Here is a 15,442-nt window from a genome sequence, read left to right as displayed (position 1 = left end):
TATAGAACCAGGCCTGCCACAGGCACAGAGCTGCATGCAGCCTGAACCAGGAAAACTCAGCTACCTTTTGAGAGGGCTGACTCTATTCTCTCCTGTCGTAAGCACAGCCCATAATACCTAGAAGCTTCTGCACAGTCCATTGTCTTTCAGAGAGAAACACTCTGAAATAGCTCTCAAACTTTTCTGGGCCATCACTACTTTAAAATCACATCATTTAAATATGTACCATGTCTATATATATATACACACACACGCACACACCAAGGGAAATTAGCACCCGATGAAGGGCTGGTGCCCACACGCCATAACTGCACAGCCTCCTGGGTCTGCCTGTGTGTGACTGCCATGCATGAGTACAGCCCCACAGCAAACCAGAGCCCCGCGGGGACCCTGCCCCACTGCAGGAGTGGGGCACAGGACCACCACCACGCATCATTTTTGGGGTACAGAGAGCGAGGCGGGAGGGAAGTTTTAAAGCCTTTAAATCCATCAGATCTGCACAAACCTGAACCCCCAAGTCCTTCCTTTAGGAGCTGAGGTGCACGATTTGGACCTTCCTTAGTAAATACAGCTCCAAGGACTGTGCCATGTAAGGCATTTCTCCAACGTGGAGAGCAGCACCACTGCAGCTTCCACATACTACCTTAAAAGCAAAATACCCACAAGGAGGACCCAGAGGGGGAAAACATCTCTGCAACCCCATGGAAGCTGCTGTATGGAAACTTTAACTGCATTACTTCTGCCTCTGCATAATCCCAGAAGTGCCAGCTTAATTCAGCTTGCTCCAGCTCAGATACTCGATAGTTTCAGCACCGTATAGACTACAGCTAATTACAGGATCTCGTTATGTGTCCAACAACTGCTGCAATTTAGTCTTACCTGATACACCCCAGCTCAAAATTGCTCATCCCACCTCTCCCTCCTTTCCCATACGTTTTCAATAAAGGCAGGATACCTGGCAGCACTTCAGCATCCGACCCGAAAAGGTAAAGTCATTATTTCCTTGCAGTAACAAAGGCAATGACTTTCACCAGGACAGCACAAATTAGTTTTAGGCAAACAGCATGGACACAGACACGTATCCCAGGATTACTGCTAAGAGCAAGATGAATTCCCAAGCTGGGTGATCTCGCACGAAGCCCATCCGTGCAAGAGAGGAGTCCTCAGAGGAGCCAAAGCTGCCGGCTCCGGCAGTCGGACTGGAGTTTCACTACCTCAAAGGCAGGGGATGTTCCTTACAGCAGCGCACGTCTCGTCCGTGAGCTCCCAACTGCACCCGCAGCTCCGGCTGCCATGAAAGGGAAAGGTTTCTCCCTGCAAGCGTGCGCCGCGCCTGAGCCGAATGCAAACAGGTCTCTCCTTTGCGCCTCGCCTCGCCACCACCTCATGCTCGAGAGGGGAACATCGCGTTCCCCGAGCGGCGGCCGAGCCGTCCGGCCATGGCTCCGGGATGATTCAGCAAGGGGGTGGCTCCCCGTCGGAAAGCAACACCTCCTGCGAGCTGTCACCCCACGGCGCTGGGGGCCTAGCGAGCATGGCTGCACCTTCCCAAACGCGTAACCCGGGCTGGCAGGGGCGAGGGGGCGAAGGGGGGGATGGATACTGTGTATGGGGGGTTTCCATCCGCAGCCATTGGGGAATAACGCAAGGAATTATCTCCGCGTTTTAACTATGGCATAAGTCAATGAAAAGGCGGATGGGGGGGGGGGGAAGCCAGACACTTTGGGAGCCAGCATCAACTTCGCCAGGCTGTGTTCTTTGTTTCTAGGCAGACTCCAGTGCGGTGGCAAGACCGAACAAATGCGCATGTCTTCATAAGAGGTAAAAAAAAAAAAAAGCAAGAAATAAAAAATAAATAAAGAAGGACCCCCCCGCGCACCCCTTCCAGCGGCACAACTCCGCTTCCACCCTGCTCCGAGCCCGCGGTCCCCTGCGCTGCGAGGCGCAGGCAGCGCCCGGGGCGCGCTCGGCGGCCGGGATTACTTTGGGAGCGGGTTTTCCCTCTCAGGTTTTTTTTCGGGAGGGGGTAAGACCGAAGCGACACCCTCGCACCGCGCCGCTCCGGCCGCCCCTCCCGCCGCCGCCGGAGCCGGGCCGCCACCGCCACACAAAGGAGCGAAGAGCCGCCAAGGAGCCGCGCCGGCAGCCCCGGGACAACCGCCAGCGGCCGCCGAGCCCCCGCCGCCGCCGCCACCACCAGCACGGACATTCCTGCCCCTGCCCGCCCCACAACCGGCCCCAGCGCCCCGCGGCCGGGCCCGGCCTTACCTCAGCAGCGGCGGCGGCGGCGGCAGCGGCAGCAGCAGCAGCAGGCAGCGGGCGGCCGCACCGTGCCACGCGCGGCGGCACGGGGCGAACCACGGGGGCCGGTTTAGCGCGGGGGCCGGCTGCGCGCCGCCATTTTAACGCCTCCCGCCCGCCCTCCGCCCTCTCCCCCCCCCCTTCCCCGCGGCCACGAGCGGCGTGGAAATGCCACTCAGCGACGGCTCCCCCCTCCCGTTTCCCCTTCCCGCCGCCCCGCCGCTGCCCTTACATTGACGCCGCGGCTCCCGGTCGCCGGTCCCGCCGTGGCGGAGCTAGCAGGGCACCAGCCGCCGCCGTCGTGGCCCCTCCGCCGCCTCCCGCCGCCGGGCGCACATGGTACGCTCCGGGCCCGCGCCGCGCCCCGCCGGCCGCGCGCGCCGCCGCGCCGCCTGGCTGCTGCCATGGCAACGGGCCGGGCCCGACCCGACCCGCCGGGCCCCGCGCACCCGCCACCGGTGCAGCGCCGCGCACGGGCCCCGCCGGAGGGTCTGCTGGGCCGTGTGGGCCCGCAGCTGGGCGCCGGCCGAGGGACCCAAGGACAGCGTGGCACAGCCTGGCCCCCGATGCCTCCCTGTCCCCAGAGTCACCACCACAGCAAGCACTGTGTCCCCAAAACCACCATCACATCTCCCCGGTGCGTACCCGCTGTCCCCAAAGCCACCATCGCATCCAAACGCTGCGTCCCCGCTGCCCCTAAAGCTGCCATCACGCCTCTCCCCGGTCTCCAAAGCCACCAGCACATCCCCTCACCGCACCTACCTCACCCCCAAAGCCATCACCGCAACCCCTCACCAAGGGGCTGTGTCTCCTCCCTGCCACAAGCGCCCATTGCATCCCCCGAGCCGCATCCAGTGTCCTCAAAGCCACCATCGCGCCCACCCCATGGGTCCCCTCCATCCCCAGCGCTCCTGTCAGCGCTGCCTGCGGAGGGGCCACGTCCTGCCGGGCTCGGCCGCCCTTACCTGGGTACTGACCCAGCCCTGCCACGCTGCAGCACTCATTTTCACTCCTGTTTTGCAGGAGACAATCGCATCCGCCAGGACAGTGGCGAGGGAGAACAGGCGCAATGTGGAGCAGATGAGCGAGTAAATCATGGAGCGCGTACATGTTCTGCATACTGCAAACGAGGAGCTCATTTCCTGGCGGGCCTCGCCGGGAGTCACTCTTTGCCAACGTGGCCTTTAAACCCTTCACGGCCTTTGGCTGCTTTGCTGACTTTAGCACCCAGTTCCCACAAATACACACCATTTAACCACGGTTTGGTTGGGGTGAGCTGAAAACAACCAGCAACTACCGGATGACTGAGGAAAACACAGCCAATCGTGCATTTAATATTTGTAAATCAGCGCTTCATGGGGTTCGGTGACATTTGCTACGTTGTGAGCTCAGCCTGAAGCAGGACGCTCGCTGCACGCAGTGTTCCTCCCCGACAGCAGCGCTAACGGAAACGCCGGTGTCGGTGGTCAGAGCAGCAAAGCAGGGGCCTCATGGCTGCACCCTGTGCTGACAGCCACAGGAGCACATCACCTCTCTGCCTAGTTACCACTGTGGCTGAGATCAATCCGTTCATGTTTGCAAAGTCAGCTGAACACCAAAAAGCATTGCGTACTGCTAATAAAACCGTAATGATCCCCCTGTTAAACATTAAACACAATGATGTGTTTGAAAGAATATCCCTTTTATGGAAAATTCCTCTTAGCTGCAAGGACAAAGGATTAGCTCCTAAAACAGGAAAGGGTGAGCTCAAATTTGCATCACCAGATTGTGTCTCAGGGGTTTCGCTTTCGCTTCTGTTAAGGTTTCTGCTACTGATGATCTGTGTGGCCATGGGCACATCACTTGCTGATGCACCTGAAAGCAAAACCTTACTCCAGTGTTAGCCAAAAATCATAATCCCAGACTGGTTTGAGTTGAAAGGACCTTAAAGCTCATCGAGTTCCATCTTTATATCTCAACTCCCCCTCTGACAGTTTAAAGCTCTCAGCAGATGCTTTCGGAAAAGCTTGGTTATGCTTATTTTGCACCTCTGTTCCCAGTCACAAAATGGGATGAGGATTGCAGCTGCAATCCTGATTTTTGCAGGCAAGACACTGCAGCAACGAGCAAACCCTGACAACATGGCCCTTAAAAGGCAGGAGAGCCGTGCTGCTCATGAGACACATCACACCACAATGCCAGGAATCAAAGCTTGGGGGGCTCTGTAGGAGATTTCTCTTGGCAATGAGCCTTGCTTTAGACGTAAAACCGGTAGCTGTGCCACTGGTAGGGCTCCGGGTTGCCCCATCAGGAGCAATGCATGTCTGATGCTCTGACCTACAGGCAAGAAGGAGGAGAGGAACCAGGAAAACCACGTCTGTCTGTACCTTTGGGCCTGCACAGGGCCACATTCATGGTGATGAGGTGGGACAGAAGCCATGAGTGGGGATTTGCACAGCAGGAGCTCCAGGCAGGTCAGGATCTGGCACAGTGACCTCAGACAGGAGAGCTGCTCTTCAAAAAGAGCAGCCCTTTGTCAATGCACCCTCATTTCCTCAGCCAAACTGCCCTTTGCAAGGAGCATCCCTGAGCTGCCACGGCCCATTGCACCTTCCGCCTGAAACGTGATGCTCCCTGCTCTGATGGTGATCAGTTGTTGACTGCAGCAGAGCTGAATCATGAAGCAGAGGTTATAAACAAGGTTATTTTTAACGAGGGAAACAAATCCCACTCCGTGCAGCAGTCGGAGCAAGGCACTGGCAGCTGGGGCTTGCGGAGCTCACTCCTGCGCCAGCATTCGCTATGTCCTGAATCGAATTACAATCTCCCTAACCTTTAATTTACCTGCTTGTAGCACGGACAAAGCAGCAGAGTCCAGTTGTAATTTCTTGGTGCAGCAACACTCCTGGTGTGACAGTAAAGCGGTGCTGGGAGCTGCGCGGTGCCAGGGGCCTGCTTGCACTGGCCCCTGGCACCTTGCAGAGCTGTTTTCAGCCATGCAAAGTGATCGCACGCAGGATTTCAGCACTGGTGATGGACGTTCTGAAGCCTGCTTCCCCTCTCCTCTATGTCACAGCCTTACATCTCAACTCCCACACACAGCCCAGTAACTTCTGCTTGATTTTGCTCACTGAAAACTGAAAACAGACAGGTTTTGTAGCACAGAGTCTCACGTTGTGTCCTTCTGGCGCTGGTGTGCTGCAGGGTGTGTGCTGTACATCCCCGGTCCAGGGGGAGGGAAGGCGAGTGGGCTACACCTACAGCTGGCAGGGAATTCTGATCGTGCCACTCCTCATCTTTCCCTTTCACACTGAAGTTCTTCCCAGAAAAGCTTATTTCATTGTACATAGGAAAGATGCCTCACCTCAGGGAAGGAGGGGACTGAGGCTGGGATAGGAACAGCCCCACACATGGATCCTTGCAAGCCTGTCTTCTGCGCTCCATGCCTGAGGTAACAAGTGCTTGGTGCCTGTCTCTTCCTTTAGGTAACTTCTGAGGTTAAAGACCCCAGGCTTCTTTGAAAATATTCTGTATATATATATATATATATTTAAATACCCATGTACACACATATAGGAAAGCTTTAGGAATTAGACACTGCCATTCTTTATTGACAACCCTGCCAGGGCGATTTGCTGCTGGATGGGCTTAACCTTCCCCACTCCAGCTTGCTTGGAGCAAAATAGTGATGTCCACATAGAAAACACCAAATAAACCCCAAGGCACCAGTGCACTGGATTCAGAGAGGGCTCTGTTCCCCCACCCCTTCACGGCCCATCCTTCCCTGCTGTGGGAGCAGACCCCAAACTGCTCACGCTGGGGACACCTTGGTGCCCGTGGCCACGGGAAGTGGAGCAGGACCAGCCCTGTGAGCCAGGTCCCTCCTGCAGGTGCCTGCGAGGACACGTGGCCGTGTGCCAGCGGGTGCAATAACCATGGCCCCGCGCTAGTGATGGGGCAGGGATGCTGCAGGGCAGCGTTAATCACTGCTGGAGACGCCTCTGTGATCTGCAGATGAAAGGTGATTTACAGCTGCAAATTAGTGCTCTTCTGCAGGTGAAGTCTATTATTTGCTGGTGTCCCTCATTTTGACTCATGCCACGGCCCGTGTTTGGTGCGGGGCAGGCTCTGTGGAGATGGTGCTTTACATCTCCACCTGGCTGCATGCTCTAGAAGCGTGTGATCTGCTTGCAGCAGGCGCAGGATGCGGCCTGGAGTGCCCGTTCTTGGGTAACTTGGTCTGGGATTTGCACAACGCTGCGCATTTGAGAGGAGGGATTCTGCCCCTCTGCTGCTCTCTGGGGAGAAGCAACCCATTAGAGCTCCCATGCCTGCTGCGACAAGTCCCAGGGGAAACACAGAAGGAAGGACCCCACCATAAAATCCTGCCTCCAGCTCTAACTTGCTGTTGTGTTGCATTTTCTTGCTGCAAAGTTCTCTTCAGAAGGTTGTCCTGAGCTCCACCTCTGCATATCACTTCCCCTTGTAGCACAAGAGCCGGTGTTTGCTGCGGGAGGGCCCTTCACTGTGTTCCTGCACTTCTGACTGTGCCTGCTATGGGGAACGCTGAGCATGGGTCTTCAAAAACTAGCCCTGCTCAAGCAGAGGCTGCTTTTAACAGCCACTGCTGAGGATTAACCTTACACGTGTTACCAAAGGGTAAGCAGAGACACAGGCCTTGAGCACTGCTTAGGAAATGACGTTTTACATAAAAGGCTGACAAGCCGGGATGAGTTTGACACCTTCCATAAGAGAAAACCCAGTGGAGTCTTAGAAATCCTTTATTTTTAGCAGCCGAATGTTCACAAATAGCAGTTTTTAATCACCAGGAATGACGATATCAAACTGCCCCCCCCGCCAAGGGAAATCATCGCTCCCTCCTTCCGGCAGGTAGGGAGGGATTTCTCACCTTTCCTCCCCTCTTGGAACACTGAGAGGTGGCAGAAGCAGTGCGGTGGTGACAGTGACAGATGTGCTGGTGCGGGCAGAACGCGATGTTGTCATTTCTTATTCATAACTGTGCACTGCAGAGCTGGGTTAGGGAAAGGGAGCGCCTGAGTGCGTGGGGAGGACAGCTTTGTTCTCAGGGCTTGCAGGAGAAGGAGTGGAACGTCAGAGGTAGAAACACCGGAGGGGAGCAAGGGCTCGCAGGGGGCTGTGGGTGGCTGTGAGCATCAGGTAGATGCAGCAAACAAGACCCCAGCCATTGGGTATTCAGGCCTGTAAATGAGCTGACTTGAATCAGCAACAAGAGGGCAGGAGGAGACGCTTTCTGTTTGTGGGAGCAGAGAAGGGAGGTCTGGCTGTTTTAAACAAGAGGGTTTGGGAGCTTTGCGTTGCAGACCGATGCGCTGGGATACACACAGGACAGCGTTCGGTCCCTCCATCCATCCACAGTGTTCCTGTATGCCCCAGCCCACACGAGTCACCCACACAGAGCTGAACGGAACAAGGCAGCTTGTTGTCACCCTCCGCTCCTGAGCAGCCACAGAGGAGCTGCTCTGCAGTGAGGACACCGATCAGCCCCGCAGAGAGCCCGAGCACCAGCACGGGATGAACACGCTGTCCCCAGTCACGTCCCGCACTGCCGAGGGGAAGGAAAGTGAGCTTCAAAGGGAGGGGAGGCAGGAGGGGCCCGAGCTCCCGGGGGTGGCTGCGCCCCTGTTTGTCATCAGCTGAGTGAGGAGGGAAAGTTTCTGCTCCTGGGATAATTGTTACAGACAGTTGGGGTTTGCTTTCACATGCCCTCGACTTTCCCTTTTTAATTAGCTGTAAGCCCCATCCTGGCCCTTCGGCCGGGATCTGCGGGGCTGGAGCTTGTCTCGACGGCCTGATTTATGTTTCTCTGGAAGTGAACTGGCATTTTGTGAGGAACCCCACCCAAGCCCAGCACATAGCAAGGAGCTGATTCACCCGCTGCTGGCACTGGCTCCTCTCGCCCTGGATGGCCGGAGCCTGCAGCCAGTCTGGGCACACAGGAGACAGGGGTGGTGAATGAACCCCAGTCCCAATGACACTGCCTTACGCTGGAGAAGAGCCTGCCAGAACCTCTGGCTCCCAGGAGAGGCTTGGATGGGAAGAGCAGAAGCACCATGAGGCTGAGTCAAGCTGTAATCACCGAGCGATGCGCCAGAGGAACCCGCGTGTTGGCACAGCCTCTGCCTCCAGCCAGGGCTAATAACCCGCTGGTGCTCAGGCATTCGGGTCACCCGTGGGCAGAGCAGAGCCCCACAGAGCTTTGGCAGAAGCCCCTTTGCTTTGCTACACCAGGGGAGCAGTAAATGGGAGGGTAAATGGGCTTGAGGAAGCTCTCAAACCCCAGTGCCTACTGCAGAGGGATCAGCGGAGGAAGCAATCGCTCCCTGAGCACCTGACGCAGAGGAGCCCGAGGCGCAGAGATCGGTTCAGCCATTTGCAGGTATGATCCTGGTTAAGAAACAAAAAGCTGTTACCGCACTGTTAAAATGGCCCCTGCCTACTCAGCTGTCTGCTCCCTCGCATTAGCACAGTCATGTTTGATGACTTGAGGGATAAAAGTCCCTTTTGATGCGGCGCTCGTGCCAGCCATGCAGAGCCAACCTGGCTGCTTGGCTCTTGCCCAGCTCACAGGGCATTTCCCATGCACACGAGGCTCCTCTGGGACCCCCATCTTGCCAGCACCCCCCTGCACGCTCTGCCCCTTGCCATGCACGCTGAGACAGCAGCACTTTGCCAGGCTGGGCTTCCCCTGCTGCTTCTCACTGGCTGCCCATCCAGTATCTGCTGCGGGGAAAGGGCACATCAGGAAACAATGCAGTCTGTTTGTGTGGTGTAAACTGGGAGAGCAGCTGCTGCTCCTGGGCTCCATGGGAAGCCTTCCTATGGGAGCCATAGAAAACAGGGTTTCTACTTTCAGCTGCTGCAGCTCCTACCAGCCTTGCTGCCTTTGCTTCTAATGAAACCAGCTACAGCAGTTTACACACAGGACACGACTGTGTCCCTCAGTGCTCAGCTTTGCCTTCGGACAGCCTGAGAAGCATCCAAGAAGTATTTCTCCATGCAGGGGAACCCCAATGCACACTGTCCCTGTTGTGTCCCTCCAAACCATGGCATCACCTCCAAACACAGCCAGCTTCATCCCCCTCTGGAGACCTTTCCCTGCAGATCACAGCGCGGACAGATGCTGTGTCTGGTGCGCGTTTCAGTTCACCTTGGAATGATGTCTGCATCTCTGAGGTAAATAAACCTCTTTGGGTGGACTCGGGATGTGACTGATACTCAGGAGGGATCTTCCTTTCCCAAACAGGTCTCCATTGCTTCCTCCAGTGTCACTGCTCCAGGCTGAAGTGCACTCATTAGAAGGTAAAACTGCTCTGGACTCAATCCCGAGCAGCCCAGCCCGCATGCCCCCCACCGTACCAAGCCACAGCTGCTATCTCCAAGCATTACTCAGCCAGTCTTTTCCCCCTGTGATTTACAGGAGGTGCTCTAATGGCTGTGGGAGAGGCTGAGAAGCATTGTTACTCCTCACCCCACCTCTGCTCAACGTGGAACAGGGAGAGCATCTCACCCGCTGCAGTGCCATGGCTCAGCTGAAAGCCTGGGAAGCCTCCCTGGCTGGTTAGCCAGTGTCTGCTTCCCTCTCCCAGCCTGTTGCTGGACTCCTTTATCCCCAGTGGCAGGTCTTTTGGGGAATGGCAGTGTTAGGCCCACACCCCTTTGAAATGTTCCACAGCTGTGGGCACAATAAAGCCAATGGAGCAATAGGTGATAAATAAATAAATGTTGTGTGCCCTTTGCTGAGGATAACCCTGTTTGATGGCAGAAAACTTTTGTTCTGTGCTCTGTTTTATCAGTGGAACAGCACTTGACAAGAGCACTGCTCAGCTTCCCTTTCCTTGTCATCCCGAAGGAAATATCTCTGCCTTCCAGGACATGATGTTTCCTTGCAGACAGAAGCAGCCCTCGCCCGAGCTGCAGCACAGACAGCTCCACACTGCAACAATGGTGCCCTTGTGCTGTAACACAGCACAGCAAACAGCCTGCGCCTGTTATCAGTCAGGCCTCACATATGCAGCACTGTAAAGACCATTAATAACAGCACAGGGGCAGTTCTCACACCTCTGTATTGATTTCAGCCTTGTTCCAGTCACTGCCCCAACTCTGCCACCAGTGCAAGTAGTGAAAACACAGCCCTCAGAGCAGTGGTACAGCACAGCCTGGCCTCACCATGCCTTAACCTCCTCAAGGCTCTGCCAGTGCATGGGGGTTAGATCTCCAGCTCCTAATATCAGCTTCCAGAGGAGGGGAAAAACGATTCTCTGTCATCATGTCAGCTTTTATAAACAAGGCTCATGGTGGTCAGGAAAATGGAGGTGGTTGAACAGGGGAAGTTCAGGTTAGATCTAAGGCAGAAGCTCTTCCCTGTGAGGGTGCTGAGGCTCTGGCACAGGGTGCTCAGAGAAGCTGTGCCTGCCCCATCCCTGGCAGTGTTCAAGGCCAGGTTGGACACAGGGGCTTGGAGCAAGCTGCTCTAGTGGAAGGGGTCCCTGCCCGTGGCAGGGGCTGGAGCTGGAGGAGCTTTGAGGTCCCTTCAGCACAAACCAGGCTGGGATGCTGTGATTTTGATGTGAATGAAAGAAAAGCCTTTTTCCCCCCTAAAACTTTGACCACCATCAGTGTATTCAAGCAGTGCACTGCACTTTCAACGGAACTGCTCCTCCGACATCCCCAAACAGCTATTGTCAGGATTTGCTCCTCAATGACACCCATTTTCCCCTGGGAGAGGGCAGGAGCAGGCAGGAGCCTGGGGACTGGTTTTTCCCTAGCTCCCTCTAGTGTGTACAGTCCAGAATATGATTTAACACTCATTGAACACGCACTGAACAGATGCAGGCTAAAATAGATTGAATAATAGAGCAGGCACTTAAAACTTCCAGGGAAAATGTAGGAATTCTCTTCTTTTGCACAGCACGGGTGCTGCATGCTCAGCTGCTGCGTTCTGCAGCCTCACACTCTCATTTCCCTTGCTTCTGAACCAAAACTTAAAAGGTCAGGAAGACTCTACTGTAATAGCAGCTCTGGCCTATTTTTCACCTATGATTTTTTCATTTATCCATCTCTTCCACAGGGACTGAGCTACCCATTAGAATAATAAGGTTATTTTCTGAGTCTAATATAAGAAAATAGATTAAAAAGTCTAAACTTTTCATTAGGTCTGAGAGAGAAGGAATTTCTCGGTCAAGGAGAGCTGAGACACTCAAAACATTATTAATGGTGCATCTCCATCCCCACAGGCGTAGGGAGCAGGCAGCTTCCACAAGCAGAAGGCTGCCTGCAAACTGGTGTGTAAGTAAATAGCTCTTTTAGTGGTCTAAGTAGTCGCAGAGTCAAGGAGCTCACATTTGCAAGTAGCCGTGAAGCAAGAGAATAGAAAAGCTACTAAACCCCAGAGAAAGTGATTTGCATTATATCACCTCAATTAAAGCCTAAATTGTCATGGATGTTAAACATCAAGGTTTCTAATTTCTCCCTGTTGGTTCTGAATACCAAGCAGAATTGGCCCAGCACATCTGAATCCTTTCAATATCTCTTTTTTTTTCCCTTTGTAGCTTGGTTTGGTTTAAATCTTTGCAGTTATTCTAAGGCCAAAAGCATGACTGTGCTGGGAAGTCAATGGCTTCAAGTCAGTGATGTGAGAGCTCCCCCTCTCCACCGCCTGCAGCCATGAGGTTCTTTCCAACCCAAACCAGTCTATGATTCTACGACCCGTGACTATTCAGAACTTGCTTTAACAGCAACACCTTAAGATCATGCCACAACTGTTACGGGTGGCTGAGATGCTCTGATCGTCCCCACTGGCCCCCTGCACATGGTGGGCTCCTACTGCGGTTCAGCCGGTTGCACTTGCACCGAGTACATCAACTTTGCCTGTCAAAAGCATCCCTGGCAGAGCAGTAGCCAACCTCCCTCTAGGGACAGCAGGGACCGGGGGGTGCCCTGCTCCCCTTGGTGGCTTGTTCCAGCAGGCAACCACCCCTGCTCAGAAACCTGGGTAGGAACCAGTAATGCAAACTTAATGGTTTCTTTCTTCTCCTGCTTGAGAGCCTGCTTGAGCTGCTTGTTCTAGTGACAGTAGTGATGCAACACTCTGAAACACATTGTACATCCTTTGCAGCATTAACAGCTGAGTGTACAGATAAAGGCATTGTATTTATCCTCAAGGAGAGGCCGTTGTGCAGCCTGCAGAGGGTGCCAGAATGACTCACCTTAAATCTGTGTGACCTGCAATGTGTGACATGCGATGTGTGTGACATGCGATGTGTGTGACATGCGATGTGTGTGACATGCAATGTGTGACCTGCAATGTGACACGCAGTGTGTGTGACCTGCAGTGTGTGTGACACATCAGGCAGACTCCAGCTAACATGCCTACATGGAAGGAAGACCCCTGGGGTTTGTAAAGCTCTTGCTCTGCCTCTGGGTCTCCACCGACAAGGAGACACGTCTCCTGCACTCACAGATCTCTTTGTTCTCTTGTCAAAGAGACATCTCTTTGATGCCAAAAGAACCGGGTCCTCACCGGGGGGCTCCCAAGGGCGGCCGCCAGTTTCAGTGGCAGGACCCAGTTAAGGGTGTCCCTCTTCAGCAGGACCAGGAAGAAGATGGCCACCATGAGCATGAGGAGGAACACACAAAGTCTCCTGTGGGACGGGAGAGGGCTCAGGCAGAGCAGAGGCCAAACTGGACTCAACTCTTTCCCATCACCCTCTTTAAACAGCCCCGGGGACCTTGCACTGCCGGCACAGGCATCCTGCTGCTTAAGGCAGAGCCCTGGCCCCCAAGCCCCCACATCAACAAACCCCAGCCAAGAAGTGATCTTGCTCCTCCACGTCGCCAGCTGCTCATCCTACAGCTAGCACAGACAGGGACTTGCATTGAGGTGTGCGAGAAGATGAGGTGTGGGGGCTCAGAGCCCTCCCTTGTCCCCACTGAGCTCAGTGTTCCATGCCCCAGCACAGGGCAGACCCTTCCCTCCCCAAGGCCCACTGTGTCCTACCAGCCACACGGCCACCATCTCCGCCAGCAGCGATGGCTTTGCCTCATCTGCCCGCTTTGCCTTCCCCCTGCCACCGACACCATGGGGCTGTAGGTGTGAGAAGAGACCTGGGCCAGCTCAGCAACAAGCTGGGTGGCCACAAGGGTGCCAGGCTGGAACCAGCACCCCCAGCACCTAAGCCCCCAGCACAACTCACTGCAGCCAAGAAGTGAACTTATTCCTCCTTGTGCTCAAAGCTGTTGGCTCTTGGAGGTGTTCCCATCTCTTCAGGAGGAGCTGGAGCCGGAGCCTGAGCAGCTGGACAAGCACAGTGCCCGGTCAGGAGCCCATGCCCTTGCCTGCTCGGAGGCAGTGGAGCCCAGGTCCCTCCTGTCCCCAGTACCTTCTTGGCCTCAGCCTGCTGCCAAACAGCTTCTGTCAGCTCTGCCCACTGCTCCCTCTGGAAAGCAAGAGGGATGCACTGCAGGGAGCCACGGTGGCACAGGACATCCCCATCATGGAGTGCCAACACACATCGGGGTCTCCTCTGCAGCTCCCTTCCAGAGCTGCCTTCAAAGCTCAGCCATCTCCCCCTGAACTCAGCACTCCCCAGCCACCTACCGACACTGCAGCAGCTCCTTGTGCCCTTGTGCCTCGGCAGAAGCCTGTGCCAGGTGCTCCCAGAGCAGAGGGTGGAAGCCTTCAGCCCTTCTGCCTGCATGTCTGCAGCTCTGTGTGAGGAACCAGCCGGGTGTGAGGGGCCCTGTGAGCACAGACGCCCCTGTCCCACGGGGACACGACACGGCGACGGTGTCACTCTCCCTGCTCCTGCCCAGCAGCACCCAGCTTTCCGGAGCAGCCCAGCTTTGTGGCCACCAGGCACCCATATCCCAGTGACAGGACAGGGACACGGCCACTGCTGCCATCTCCTCTCTGGGGCTGGTGCCAGGAGCTGAGCTGCGGCCCAGCCATGGCCCCTGGGGACATGGGGCATCGCCCTTAGCACGTGGGCACTGAGCTGTCACTGCCACTGTCCTGTATGTTCTGTATAATAAATACATCACTGTGTAATATCTTGTATCTTATCTGTTTTGTCTAAGCCTCCAGAGACCTGAATATTTGCAGTAAGGGGGCTGATCAGTGACACTGTTGGCACAGGTCCCTGAACAGGTCAGAATGATCACCCTGACTCAAGGGTGTCCAGCAGGTCCCATAATGGGACATGGATGGGCTGGTCAGGCACACAGGTCATGGCCTGTTTGCGAGGTCCCTCTTTCCCACCACCCTCTTTAAACAGTCTTGTGGGACCTTGCACTGCCGGCACAGGCATCCTGCTGCTTAAGGAAGAGCCCCAGCTCCCAAGCTGAACAGCTCCTGTCAGCTCTGCCACTGCTCCCTATGGAAAGCAAGCGGGATGCACTGCAGAGAGCCACAGTTGCACAGGGAATCCCCAGTCATGGGGTGCCCATCCACATCAGGGTGCCCTCTGCAGCACAGCCACCAGCCTGGGGGATCTCCAGAGGCCCAACCCCTGCACTGTGCACACCAAAGCAAACGTCCTCCCCAGCCGAGCAGCTGCCCATGGCTGCTGGGGTACATGGGCCAGCACTGGAATCCCTTTCCTGTCCCAGTCTGGACATGGTCCTGAACAGCAGGCTTTGGTGACCCTGCTTCAGCTATGAGGGTTGGCATGTGCCATGGACCGTGTGGGGCCATCTCTTCACCACTTGCCTTCCTCACTTTCTCCTTAGTGCAGGCACATCAGCATCGGCTCCCAGTACTAGGCAGAGATCCTAGAGCTCTGAGATCCATCACATTTGGAGTAGAAAGAGAGAAGGCATCATTGGTCTGGGACCCATCAACACCTGATAGAAGTTTCTTTAATGCTTTTCTTCCAAAGCCCCCCTGAGGTACAAGGGTTCCAAAAGTCCAGAGTTTCACAGCAGCCTTTTGGACATTGGATCCTCTCCCTGCTATTCCTGAGCTTCACCTGTGGTAGCATTAGAAGGAAGGAGCCACAGCTCCTCTGGGCAACCTGTGCTCCATTCAGTCTCCCCCAGCCTGTGCCTGTGCTTGGCATGGCCCTGACCCAGGGGCAGGCTCTAGCCCTCACATAATCCATCTGCTGCACTGGGTCTGTTTTCC

The 15,442-nt window shown here is 55.4% G+C and overlaps 2 protein-coding genes and 2 long non-coding RNA genes across 7 annotated transcripts in view; 1 reads left to right on the top strand and 3 right to left on the bottom strand.

Annotated features, from left to right (window-relative positions):
• The window catches only part of MBNL3 (muscleblind like splicing regulator 3), a 75,947-nt gene extending 73,282 nt beyond the window's left edge, over window positions 1-2,665 (bottom strand). The window contains exon 1 of one of the 4 annotated variants that reach the window (XM_062612764.1): window positions 2,534-2,665. The gene's annotated coding sequence lies outside the window, so the exon portion shown is untranslated. Of the gene's footprint in view, window positions 1-1,214; window positions 1,513-2,268; window positions 2,422-2,533 lie in introns of those variants that run through there. The other 3 variants (XM_062612777.1, XM_062612766.1, XM_062612768.1) reach the window with 3 other exon arrangements.
• LOC134160619 (uncharacterized) lies at window positions 2,509-3,975 on the top strand. The gene is made up of 2 exons (XR_009963640.1): window positions 2,509-2,640; window positions 3,325-3,975. It is a non-coding gene; the product is annotated as an uncharacterized LOC134160619 (long non-coding RNA).
• Window positions 3,976-11,875: 7,900 nt separating this feature from the next.
• On the bottom strand, window positions 11,876-12,662 carry LOC134160618 (uncharacterized). The gene is made up of 2 exons (XR_009963639.1): window positions 12,620-12,662; window positions 11,876-12,543 (listed from the first exon to the last, which is right to left on the bottom strand). It is a non-coding gene; the product is annotated as an uncharacterized LOC134160618 (long non-coding RNA).
• Window positions 12,663-12,775: 113 nt separating this feature from the next.
• LOC134160640 (uncharacterized) lies at window positions 12,776-14,053 on the bottom strand. Its single transcript, XM_062612845.1, has 5 exons — window positions 13,701-14,053; window positions 13,515-13,615; window positions 13,319-13,385; window positions 13,122-13,168; window positions 12,776-12,962 (listed from the first exon to the last, which is right to left on the bottom strand). Exons 1-5 carry the CDS (start codon window positions 14,016-14,018, stop codon window positions 12,776-12,778), a joined length of 720 nt encoding a protein of 239 aa, XP_062468829.1. The 5' UTR covers window positions 14,019-14,053.
• Between the last annotated feature and the right edge of the window lie 1,389 nt (window positions 14,054-15,442).

Source organism: Pezoporus occidentalis, unplaced genomic scaffold, assembly GCF_034315485.1.
Source record: "Pezoporus occidentalis ecotype Australia unplaced genomic scaffold, CSIRO_AGI_Poc_V1 ctg161, whole genome shotgun sequence".
Lineage (NCBI taxonomy): Eukaryota > Metazoa > Chordata > Aves > Psittaciformes > Psittacidae > Pezoporus > Pezoporus occidentalis.
The sequence above is the reverse complement of the archived record's forward strand: the minus strand, read 5'-3'. Positions and strand labels throughout refer to the sequence as shown.